This window comes from Patagioenas fasciata, chromosome 1 (assembly GCF_037038585.1).
Source record: "Patagioenas fasciata isolate bPatFas1 chromosome 1, bPatFas1.hap1, whole genome shotgun sequence".
Lineage (NCBI taxonomy): Eukaryota > Metazoa > Chordata > Aves > Columbiformes > Columbidae > Patagioenas > Patagioenas fasciata.
In genome coordinates this window covers 63116004-63129132 of record NC_092520.1, presented here as the reverse complement: position 1 = coordinate 63129132, position 13129 = coordinate 63116004, and the positions used below count along the sequence as shown (strand labels likewise).

The following is a 13129-nucleotide window of genomic DNA, read 5'->3' as shown; positions in this document are numbered from 1 at the left end:
CACACTGCCTAACCAAACTATTTTGTTTTACCCTGTCATTGTTTCTCTCAAAATGCAAAGGAATCATAATGACATTAAACAGGAACTCAAAATTGAGAGAAACAGTCAGTAATAACATTACTTTCCAAAATATTTTAATTCAGAGTTCTTGGAATCTGGTGAATTTAATATTTGCTCTTTACTGTTGTTCAAGATAGAAAATGACTGTAATGTAAACAAATTTAGCCAAAACTTCCTGACTAGCAGCTCTGTATGTTATTCTGTGCAAGGATGGTATACAAATACACAGTAATCTAAAGGAAGAACCTTCTAACCAGCCTTGAAACCCACTAATTTCTTTCATCGACTTTGGAAAAATGTGATTTTTGACCTTCAAGTGTTTCATTCCTTTCATGGTCACACAACCTTTATTTATGAAATATCTTCTACTAATTACTCTGAAGGTACTCAGAGGCTTTAAAAAGCACAAAATGCAAAAAAAAAAAAAAATCATTATTGCATTCCTGCACATATTGAAGTTCCTTTCTAAACATTTTTTTGAAAGAAAGAAATACATTTGTACTATTTTCTAGAAAACATTAAAAAAATCAAACTGATAAACATTTGTTCTTATTTATAATTTGTATTTTTTTATGTTCTCTGTGGTTTTAGTTACTACTTTGCATTTACAGAAAAATGAGCTCTGTGAGTCTTCAAAGTGTCTGCTGATGTCAGATATTTATAGAAAGTTATGATCTCAAATGATCTTAAGAACTCTATCAGTCTACATCTGTGGGACAAATCTTGTATCTTTCAGACTTCAGAAGAGTCCAGCTTGAACTGGAAGCTTTCAGGACAAACAAGAAATAAAAAGACTCATTTAAAGTGCACACGGTATAAAAAGAAATTACTTAATGAATAGTAGCAAAAAAAGACATTGAAAAAATAGCATAATACAGTGAAGATGTAATGCTTTTATTAGCAAACAAATAAAAAGAAAGTATTGTGGAAATAGCTCTGACTTATAATGGTAGCTGAGAGCATGAAAGAAATATGTAATATATACTCTGATTCTATAAAAAATTACTGTTCACAATGTTGGATGTGAAAATGAGTTCATGAGTCTCTCAGCTGCATCTACAAGTTAGAAAGTGCAACATAAAAGGCCCACAGAAATAAGCACCGTTCCCCTCACAAAAATAAAGATTGTCTAAAAAAAAAAAAATAAAATAAGTTAATAAAAAACAAAATGTTGTTTCTCCCCAGACTTTACCTAAGCTAAAGCCAAGGAGACATGCGAGGTTGGCAGGGACCTCCAGCAGCCACCTGTCCCAGCACCCCGCTCGATGCGGGATGAGCTCGGGAGGTGGGATGCTGCAAACCTCCAGCCCTCTTCCCGTCCTGGCAGCCGTCCCAGCCCGTAGCAAACCCCACGCCTCCGCACCACGAGGTCCACGACAAGCCCCCCTGACAGGTCCTTGCATGTCAGGCTGGTGGTGGGGTAGGCTGTGGGGAGCTGCACCCCTCTGCACACCCTCCTCTGGGTGTGGGTGCCACCAATGGACCCTTTTCCCAGACATCAGAGGTATTGTTCCTTTTTACATGAAAAGAAAAGAAAGCCTCTCGTTCACACTAACTGAGCTGTCCCTACTTAAACTATACGCAGGAAAGCACGTTAAGTAGGGAAACACTTTTCTAACATTTATTTTTGTCATGCCTTTTTATTTATTTCGTCGTTTGGTAAAGCCCATTCCTCAAATCAAATTCAGGACCCCATAGTACTAAGCCTGACATCAGCACAAGGGGAAAGATCTTTTCTGCCCCAAAGTCCAAGATTTTGGAGAGGTGCTCAGAAGGGGTGCCTGGAGCGGCACAGTGGGATGGGCTGCCAAAACCCTCCTTGGGCTTCGTGGCACCAGAGAAGAGAGCCTGGGGGCAAGAAGGCAAAGGCAGAGCCTGCCTGAGAAGATGGCCAGCCAGGCAGGGCATCCTCACATTGAGGGGGTCTCTGCCCTCAGCCCCACATCACATGCGTCACCCTGGACAGTGGAGCAGGACATTTACCCACTCCAGAGCCACTGTTTACAGTGCAGTGCACTGGACAGCAGTTTGCACCTCACATACCAGTGCCACAAAGCCACAGCACCCCAGGAGCAGACACAGCCTCTTCAGCTCTACTACCCCTTCTAGCAAAACAGTGGCAGGGAAAGCTGGCGGTGTAGGCAATGGCTTCAGCTGTCCCAGCTAGCTCCACCAGACACCACGGTGGACCCCAAGTTTAGCCAAGCTCACACCGCCACCGACACACTGCCCCCGCCCTCACTGCTTCCATCGCCCATCAATGGTGCCCGGGACTCTTGTAGGGTTTCCGCAGCCTCATGCTGCCTCCTGTTTTGCTTGTGAATTTAGGGTGGCAGGAACAACTTACATCCAGTAGAGAAGGACTCCAGAGCAGAGGCATAACCTTCACACTACAGCACCACACAAACCAGTAACAGCCCCAGTCAGTAGCAAACTGAAGAACTGAAGGGAGACAGCCCAGCCCAGTGCCCTACTGAGCTCAAGGTACCAGTTTGCAGCTTTGTGGGACAGTGGACTACTTGAAAAAGAGCCACAGTAGGTAACAAAAGCCCACTACCAGCAGGCTCCAATGCATGCAGTGGTCTGACAACTGCAAAAGGTGAAAAATACGGTGTTACTTTCAAGCAAAGAGCTGTCCCACTAGCATAGCAATGACCTTCATCAATCTTCTCTTCACCACCTCGTATCAGCTCAGAAGGAAGTTTTGCCAATACGTTGATTGCTACGTGCGCTACGTTGTTGAACGCCAGGTGGAAACAACAGCATTGTCCCAAGTCTTGAGGCACACTATCAAAAATCAAAACCCTCCCCTCTAGCTGAACTACGACAGGAATTACGTATGCACACATAACACATAAAAGTTACCTGACAGAGTACATTTTCTTCAAACGCAACACAGAATAGAGCTGTAACGCATTTTTTTTCAACCCAAAAAGAGCGAGATTTTTTTCCCACAGGCTACCAAGCAGTCAAAAACCCCAAATAACGCTAAAACAGCTTTCAAGAGAACTAAGCATCAAACATTAAAATGTCCTTCAGAAGCTGGAAGGGATGAGCTGAATCACCTCCCAAGTGAGGTGAGACACCGACTATTCCAGCAGTTGCGTAGACAAGTTTGCGGCCGGCTCATAGCACGCCAGAAAAGGTCAATAACACGCTCCCCACGCCCCCCCCCCAAAAAAAAAGCTTCTCCAATGTACATCCAGTACTTGAGAGAGTAAGGCACTATTTTGCTCTTTTTCCTGTAAAACACTCTTGCAGAATTCTGGCCCTAAATGGGGAAGCCCTTTTCAGCCAGGCTGCCCATTGCCGCTCCCCGCTCTCTTCCCGGCCCCCCCGGGGCGCACGCCCGACCGGGGCTGACTCCCCCCGCCCCACCGCGCCCTTCACCCCGTCATGGCGCGGGGACCCCCCTCCCTCCCACACGGGCGCAGGCGACGCGGGGGGACCCGCGGCGGACGAGGCCGGGTCCGGGGGCGGCGGGCCCGGCTGCACAAAGGGCGGCGGGGGGGCGGAGTGGGGGGAACCGGGCACTTACTTTGTCTATGGTGCCCGGGAGCAGGCGGTCGAGCAGGCGGCAGAGCACCACCCCGTCCTTCAGGGAGGACTGGAGGAACCCTTCGGGATCGGAGATGGTCTTTTTGGGCGACTCCAGCACACCCAGGGCGATCAGCCACGTAACGGTCTGCTCCGCCGAATTCATGGCGGCGGCAGCGGCGGGGCGGGGGTCGCAGCACCCCGCGCCTCGCGTGGGTTTTGTGTCTCCCCGGGCGGGGGCTTCAGGCGGAGGCCGGCGCCGCCCCCATGTGAATGCAGATGACGACGCCGCGGCCCCGCCGCCGCCGCTACAGACACATGCAGCTGCAGTGCCGCCCCCTCCCCGCCCCCGCGCCGCCGCCGCCGCCGCCGCCCCATGACATCACTGGCAGTGGCGGCAGGCGGCCCCGCCGCGCGGGGGGGCAGCGCGCCCGCAGAAACGGCGCGCACCGCTCCGCACCCCAACCGCGCCGACCCGCGTCCCCCCGCGCCCCGAGGGGCGGGCGGCGGCTGCCCCCTAGCGAGCGGACGGCGCCTCCGCGGGCGCGCAGCGGGGCGGCCGCGCCGCAGGGAAGGAGCAGCCGGTGGCTTCCTTAGGGGCGAGGAAAAGTTACCGGATCCGCTGGCTCCTCATCATCCGACGCCAGCGCCGTCGCTCTGGGAACAAGCCCCCACGGGCCTTTAGTGCGAGGCTGTGGGAGACCGATGTGGTACCGGCTCCCTGTGGGAGCACCGGCAGCGGGTTCTTGGCCCGGCTGACGCCGCTGACGCGATTTTTGCATTGTGCTCGTCATTCTCACACACAAGCCCGTTAGGGAGCCTCAGCCCAGCGGCTGGATCGCTGGCTCATCTCGGTGTCCTCCGTCACAGAATCACAGAATGGTTGGGGTTGGAAGGGAGATCATCTGGTCCAACCCACCTGCTAAAGCAGGTTCACCCAGAGCAGATCACACAGGAATGTGTCCAGGTGGGTTTTGAATGTCTCCAGAGAAGGAGACTCCACAGCCTCTCTGGGCAGCCTGTTCCAGTGCTCTGGCACCCTCAACGTAAAGAAGTTTCTCCTCATGTTTAGATGCAAACTCCTGTGTTACAGTCTGTGCCTGTTGCTTCTCATCCTATCGTTGGGCAGCACTGAAAAGAGTCTGGTCCCGTCCTCTTGACATCCATCCTTGAGATATTTATAAATATTGAAGAGATCCCCTCTCAGCCTTCTGTTCCCCTGGCTGAACAGACCCAGCTCTCTCAGCCTTTTCTTATTAGAAAGATGCTCCAGACTCCTAATCATCTTTGCAGCTCTCCGCTGGACTTTCTCCAGTAATCCCGTGTCTTTCTTGAACTGGAGAGCCCAGAACTGGATGCTGTTCTCCAGATGTGGCCTCACCAGGGCAGAGGGGGAGGAGAACCTCCCTCAACCTGCTGGTCACACTTTTCCTAATGCACCCCAGGATACTGTTGGCCTTCTTGGCCACAAGGGCATCATACCTGCAGCTTGCCATGTGCCTCCCCGGTGCTCCTCCCTCCAGCTCCCACCTCTACGGTCTGTGGCACTAGTTGTGAAGCCAGTGTAAATATTCCAAAGGATGAGTAAGGCTAATCCGAAATAAAGTGGTGAAAGCATTGCTATGCTTTTTATTCTGGCAAAACCCATGCCTCAGGACTTGGCTTGGACTGCACTTGGTGTGCAATCTCTATTATTTTTTTTGTTAAGACCTGGTGTGCGCTTTCCAGGGCCCCCTATCGCCATCAGCCCCTCTGATGTGGCACACATGCTGGAGAGGCGATGCTGCCATGGCCCACGCTCTGCCTCCTTCCCCTTGCACCCCACCAAACCCCCTTGAGGGGCAACACTGCTTTCAGCAGTGTTAGAGGGGTCATTGCCAACACTGAGATCATCTCTCTGTTTCTGCTTCCAGCCCAGCTTGTCACATTCACCACAGCCCAAGAGCTGCATCTTTGTTGGGTTCTTTTCCTGGTCCAGAGTGCCCTCCTGGACCCCCATGTTTCTCAGATAGACAGAGGTCCATTTGGGTATGAGATAATGTAACTCCAACATTTGATCTCCTTCTAATCCATAATAGAAGCAGATTTCTTAAACTCTGATGCCTGAGGTGTGGTACCTCTTCCAAAACTAGTTAGCATTAGCTATTTGAAACTTTGTCTTTCCTTTTGCCCCTTCCATATATATTTTGAGCAACAGCTTTCTACCCAACAGCTGGTTAGCTACAAAGAACACAAACGTGGCTGGTTTTTGCCATTGGAAGGTCCTGTAGATGACCTACCTGGAAGACACTTATCACAGGTGGGGGAACCATTTTCAAATCTTCAGAGGAATAATGTGGAAGTGCCAAAAAGATTTAGAGGCATGCCAGTCCCTTCCTGGCTTCCCTCCTTGTCAGATCTCCCTTCTTGTCAGATTTTCCCTTACAATGTATTTACTGCAAACCACCCAAACTCTCTGCACTGCTTCCTTGTTTTATCCATTCCTCCTGTGTGCCTCAGTACTGACCGTTTATACCACAAGCTCATAGAACAGACGGATATTTTGCATCTGCACTATCCATCAAGTGGAACCCATGCCATGGTGGGAGTTTTGAAGCAACAAAAACAATGCAACATTATTATTGTCAATCTGCACTACTTTGTTTCAAAATTAAACTGTTCTGATTCTCTTCTGTGCTGACTATGCTTCCACTTTTGCTTCTAAATCATAAACTGATAATATCTTTATTTAAGCACCCTTTATGATAATGTTTAAGCAACCTAAACTCTTTCTGAAGACATCAAAAGGCATGATTCTAACCACATTTTTCTGCAAAACATTTTAAATATATGCAAAGCTGAAAAAGTCACTTTGGTACAGACTCTCATAAATAAAGGATAGATATGGAGCATGTTTGTATGTCCAGGTAACTTCCAGGTCTTAAATCTCTTTACACAAGCAAAGAGATTTTTATATTTTGATTTTTTGTTTGTTTGTTTAATCATATCTGGACACTTTCATGAACAAGAGAGAAAGAAATATGTCAGACATCTTTGGCAGAGACCTAGTAGATTTAACAGTGCATCATTTTAAGTAAATATATATTAAACAGTTGACAATTTCTTTGGCGTTTCCCAAGCTTTTATCATATTCTTATGAGAAGTTACTAAGGAAACCAGGTAGGCATGAGGTAGAAGGTAAATTTCTGCCACAGATTAGCAAGCAGTTGAAAGACAAAACAGCAGGAATAAATTGCCAGTTTTCGATTTGACCAAAAAGTTGCCAGTAGAGATATCTCCTGTATTTTGTGCCATAAATTAACTGAAAGTCACTAAATGGCAATTGTACTTCTGCAGGTTTTATTTAGTCTTTTAGCCTGAGCAACAGGTTTTAGAAGGGGGAGAGCAGGAGAGGAAGGAAATAGGAGATAGAGAAAGCTGCTGCTTCATTTTGGACTTTCATTTGGCATTTTTCATTTTCAGTTGTTACTATCTCATCTGCCTGCCCCTGGAGCAGCAATGAGATGCTTTGGCCGGATACACGACTCTTTGTTTTCCTGGTGCCAAACCAAGGTCAGGATTCCAATGGGGAGGAGGCTAATTAAATATTGGTCTGGCTTGAACAGAAATTGCCTTGACAGTCTGCAATTAGCTATGTAAGGGTCATACTGGATCAATCACTGTGCTGGGATTCACATGCTGTATGTAACTATCACTGTAGTTTTAGCCCAGGGAGGTTTATGTCCCTCTGAGCAAAAACCTTGCCCCAACAAAGGAACGCTTCTGTATTAAGCTCAGAGATATATTTCCATGTCTAGTTAAACCTACCTTTCAAAAGTATCTGGAGGCTTGCAGGGAAGCTAGTCTATTGCAGTTCCTGAAACCAGCTATCACAAGTTCAATATCACCAGTTCTCTTTGCTGTTGATTGACTACGTGTCAGCTGAAGGTGTCAGTTAAAATCTATATGCCAAAGATGGTGTTGCTGAACTCTGGAAGGCAGATCCATGAGCTGTGTGGTACTGACACAGGTGACAATGCAGAAACACCACCAACAGAGAACCAATTATTTCACTATCTTGCAAGTTTTTAATAGGCAGATGCAAAATTTCTGGTCCTGAGAAGCCTGTCAATCAAACTGCTCAGCTCCAGGGCAGTGTAATGGTTGATCTTGATTATGTTAAAGATCTTTTCCAACCGAAATGATTCTATGTTGGTTGGCCAGGCAGGCTTGGGCCTCTCAGATAGGGTTCACAGTATGCAGTGTCCTGAATGCAGAAATGTCCAGGCCAGTCCTAAAAAGAAAAAGCAAAGAAAAAGGTGTTTCTAAACCTTTTTCTTCCATGGGAGCTGCAGGCACCTGTCACAGCGTCTGAGGGAAAACAGGGATGCTGAGATGGTTAGGGCTTTTAGCTGTGAGAGAAATACCTCAGAGCTCAACTCCCTGATTTATTTAGCCCTGCATATGGATTCCAAATCTCTCAAGCCTCTAGCCTGGTTGCTCTTCTACTTCCTGGGCAAATGCCTTTAAGGTCTATTCAAAAGCTGAAATACTGTCACCACATCTTTATTTTAAATCATTGCAGCCTATTGACACCATGGTCTCTGAGCTCAGAGTCCAGGCTGCTGCCAGATCCTTAGCTATCTTAGTCTTAGCAGTCAAAATTTTTGTTAAAAACTGCTTCATTTGATGGGGTAACTAAGACAATTTTGTGCGTTACAAGCTTTATCACAATCATTAGAATCATAGAATGTCCTGAGTCAGAAGAAACCCACAAGGATCATCGAGTCCAACTCCTGTCCCTGCACAGGGCAACCCCACAGTTCACACCATGTGTCTGAGGGTGTTGTCCAGTCTCTTCTTGAACACTGTCAGGCTTGGGGCCGTGACACCTCCCTGGGGAGCCTGTTCCAGTGCTCCTACCACCCTCTGGGGGAAGAACCTTTTCCTAAAGTCCAACCTAAACCTCTCCTGGCACATCTTCCTGCCATTCCCTTGGGTTCTGTCATTGGTCACCAGAGAGAAGAGATCAGTGCCTGCCCCTCCTCCTCCCCTTGTGAGGAAGCTGTAGCTGCCGTGAGGTCTCCCCTCAGTCTCCTCTTCTCCAGGCTGAACAAACCAAGTGACTTCAGCTGTTCCTCATACGGCTTCCCCTCTAAACCCTTCACCAACTTCATGGTCCTCCTCTGTAGCTTTACATCCTTATATTACTATATATTATTATATGTATATATCCTTATATATTAGTGCTTTTGTAGCTTTTTCCCTGGCTATGATCTTTAGATGGAAATATCCACATAGTCCTCTCACAAGTTTGTGGTAGCTCAAAATGTAGCTCTGCTTCCATGCTCTGAGAGCATCAATTCCACAGCCACGCTGCCTTTGTCTTCTAAGTGCAGTTCAGGATAATGGCATTGATCTGCTACATTCTTTATACTTTCAGAAACAAATAATGTCTCTGCTTTAGGCAGAGACGAATATAAAATGAAGGTTCTTGCCACAAAGGACTTAGTCTAAATCACAGATGATAGAAGATGAAGGATAGACCTGAGAAAGGAAGAAATTTAGGAGGACAATAGGCAGTAGTGCAGTTACATAGGCTTTCTCCACGGAAAGAAATCTATTTTAATTGCCATTTCAAAAGTTTTTTTCGCATTTAATAAGGACTGAGAAAGAAATGAAGAGCAAGAAATCAAACCGGCTAAAATGATTGAAAATGTTTTGAATTTAAAGAAAAAGGAGCTGAGATTTTCAGATTTTTTTTTTTTTAAACACAGGCATACTGAATGGATAGTATTTGCCAATTTTTTCCCTGTATTTTGTTAGCATGAGATGGAGTAAGTGCTTTTTCAACATTGCAGACCGGGTGGAAGCGAATCAGTGGTTCCCCTGGGGAAGGTCTTGGGGGAGGGGAGTTGGCAGTGAGCTCCACTATTTCAGGCCAGCCACAGAGAAAGCTGTGTCCTGCAAGCTGAAATATCAGATGCAGATCCCCAGCTGGTGGAAGCTGTCACAGCTCCGTTGAAGCTGATGAATCTGTGACATTTCTTAAACAGAGAGTTCTAAAACTTTTGCAATGAGCTCTCTGATTACAGAGGACTGATGTGACCATTCATAAAAAAGGGCAAATTGGATTCTAGGATGTATTTGATGAAGAATTTTGGGCAGAGTAAAGATAAAAAGTGTTCCAGAGTCATTAGTAAAACCTCATCTGGAGTATAGCACAGAGGCTTGGATACTTGTGTTCCAGAAAAATTAAATCACACTGAAACAGAGTCATTGGAAGACTGACAGTGATCTTATGGGAGCTTGGCTTGTTTGCCCTGGTGAAACAAAGCCTGAGAAAGGGGGCAGGAGGGCTGTCTATAAATACATCCGTGGGTAAATATCACAGACAGGCAAAAGGTATTTAAGCTTAAGGACAATGCTAGCACAAGAACAAATGGAAATAAACAGGTCCTGACTAAATTTGTGATGGAAATCAGGAAAAGATATTTGATTCTTCTAGCCATAAAAATCTTCAGTGCTGCTAAGAAATAGTGGGGCAAATAACCATTTTTAGAAAGGAATATAACGAGTGCATTAAACTGATTATATGACTTGACTGCAGTAGCAGGGACTGGACTTCACCCAGGTTCCGTTCCTCAGCAGACTTTGCCTTACGCCTACCAGAATCAAAGTGGGCCAAGCATTCGTCATGATGGATAAGGCTTAGTGAGAGAAGTCAAATAAGCAGAACCACAGTCAAAGCCAGTCTTTCACTCAGAGTGAATGCTAATGATGCTCGTTCACTGCCTTGTGGAAAATTCACTTAGTAAACTAGGTTAATAGAAGAAAATCCTTTTCTCTGAGATACAGACCTATTGGGCTGGAAGCTACACAGAATGACGCTTGGGTGTATTTTGTAAGATCATTTTCTATTCATATTTTTCAGTCCTATAAAAGTTTGCCAAAGCTCTATGCCCCTTTTGGTTTTAAACATGCAGTCCTTACCAGAGGGAAGTAGTGTCCTGCTACTGGTGTGAATAGCCTGTCCCCCACTTTATTCCGAAGTCTTTGGCCGGAGACAGGCAGTTTTCAAGACATTTCTGAAGTACAGGAGGATGGAAAGGCAGCACATGGGATGGGAAAGGAGAACACAGAGAGGCTAGAGGCTCTTGGTGAATGCATTGAGCAGCAGCAACAAAATGTACCAATGCGCGTATTTATGATGACATGGCCACACTTTGCTCAGGTAAAGAGGAAGAGGATTGAGCAGGTAATTTGATGGGATTTATTGGTTGTTGAGGTTTACAAGGGGATTCTCATTCACAGTTGTAGGAGTAGTCAACATACTGGCTACATTTGATAAAACTATCAAACTGGATTCGTCCCCATCCACATGGGAAATCACCGTGTCCCTGTGACACAGCAAGTGTTACCGTCTGCTGGGCCACCCTTGCTATTTTTCACGTCTGGGGTTTGCACTGGCCAGTACTGACAGCAAGGCACGCTCAGGGGAGGGTTCTGGGAACCTGCTCCCTCTGGCCCCTGGCCAGAGTCCCAGCCTGGCATGCAGCAAGGCTCAGCCTAATGCAGCAAAGCTTGGCCTAAAGCATCAAGGCTGAGCATTACGTCTGTCAGCTTGACCAAGCTTTCAAGTGCTCTCCGGACTATTTTTGCATCAGACCACATGAGTTGATGGAGCTTTTATTTTTAGTTCTACGATTTGTTGACTCACTCTGTTTCCTATGCAGTAGGTACTGAAGTGCCAAGGCAATAGAAGCCTTTTAATGATCCGTCAATAAGTATTACAGTCAATAAATGCTACAGTCAATAAACGTCACCATCTGCCTTACAGTTAGCATCTTCACCCTTCTAGCCCTCATGATCCCATATTTATATTATATCCATTTAGGTTATAGACCTTTGTATCATCACCAGTTCACTTCAGATTTACTTCTGACACTGCCAGTGAGCAGTAAGATGTTCTCTTAGTGCTCCTTTTGAAAGAAAGCTAAATTAACTCTTCCAGCACAAGCCCGGCTGAAGGCTTACCTACCTTACTGGAGCTTCACCTCCCTAGATGAAGGGTTTGCATGGGTGCTGTTACTGCCCCCTCAGACAGGATACACCAAGACAGCAGCAGCTGAAATCTTTTACTTTGCCCCAGAATCTCTATGCACCTCTGGCTGTTCTCTTTTTTGTTAATCAAAACTGCAGCCACCCAACAGAGACAGACTATGGCAGTGGTTATTTGGCTCAGCCCTCTGCCTGTTTTCTCTTCAAGCTCCCAGTGTCTAAGAATCCCAGTCTTGCCTATTCTTCCTCAGCTTTGATAGTCTTGTTTGCAGCAATTATCACTTTCAATGCTTTTAATTTTGGCCAAATAAAACCACAGAGTATGTTCTGATAAATGAGTAGGCACTTGACAAACAGCTTACCAAACAAGGACTTCCAGAGGCCTTGAATCCTAAAAATCTAAAACTTCATAAAAGCCAAGGGGCACACACAGAGTCACACCAGAGCTGGTTAGAAAGGAGAAATAAGGGAGTCACTGACATGCTGCACTTCTGGAGTTCTCAAGTTTGGGTGACCTCGTCATTTAGCAAACAAACCATCTATGAGGTCTGGCCTCCTATGCCATATTCTTCTGGCATATTTCAGGTGAAATCCTACTTTATTATTTAAGTTATTACCCCACATAAACATGCCTGTTGTAAGGAGAGTATCAGACTTTTATTACTCCATGGCCTTGTGTTAAGCCTCATGTTTCCCACAAAGTAATGGGATATTCTTGCTTTTAAACACAGAAACTGGACTATCAAACATCATATGAACCCTGGGCTGAAGATTGTCTGAAATTTTTGTCTCTTTTTTCTTTGTCCATGTTTGCTATGCTCCCAATTGAGAGTTTCTGTATTCATGTAAAGTATGTTCTGAAGACAGCTCTGCAGCAGTTATTGCTGCCCCATCTTTCAGCCAGTTTCCAGAAGGCATATGCCAGCTCCTGATCAGATACAGCTGTTATCCAAAAAAAGGAAAGACACTATATAGATAAGATAAAATCTCCTTTTAAATTAAGCAAAGTAGGTTTTTAAGTGTTTATCTTGGATTATCTAGGGCACCTTTAAAGCACTGCAGATGTCTATGTATTTTCATCATATTAAATGTGATAACTTGATGTGATGATATTTATAAACCTGCATTACATTAAGCACTACTTGATATAATTTACTCTATACCTAGTTACTTTTCATTCTGGAGAGTGTTCAGTCCCATCTCTATTAATAATCGCTATCTGATCAGTGAAACAGTCCATGATAAAAGCTGTGTAAGAAAGCTTCCTTCTTTACTAATTGGACTGGACTTGGAAACTAGAGGCTTTCCTGGGAGCATTGCCTATTTTTCTAATAATTATTTGCATATTCAGTTCACCAGCAGAACAAGCCTATAATTGTTCAGTTCAGAAATGAAAAGCTTCTTATCATGTATGTTGGTCAGAAAAAAAAAGTGCAATCGCTACATCAATACCAAATAGTACTAAATCAGTACTACCTGCGCTAATTTAGGA

General features: G+C 45.5%; 1 protein-coding gene across 3 annotated transcripts in view; it reads right to left on the bottom strand.

Annotated features, from left to right (window-relative positions):
- ARHGEF7 (Rho guanine nucleotide exchange factor 7) overlaps positions 1–3925 on the bottom strand; it is a 131620-nt gene extending 127695 nt beyond the window's left edge. For 2 of the 3 annotated variants that reach the window (XM_065829636.2, XM_065829637.2), the window contains exon 1: positions 3599–3925. In XM_065829636.2, coding sequence (XP_065685708.1) covers positions 3599–3763 — 165 coding nt within the window. In that variant the 5' untranslated portion in view covers positions 3764–3925. The remainder of the gene's footprint in view (positions 1–3598) is intronic. The other variant, XM_065829638.2, reaches the window with a different exon arrangement.
- Positions 3926–13129: the final 9204 nt, after the last annotated feature.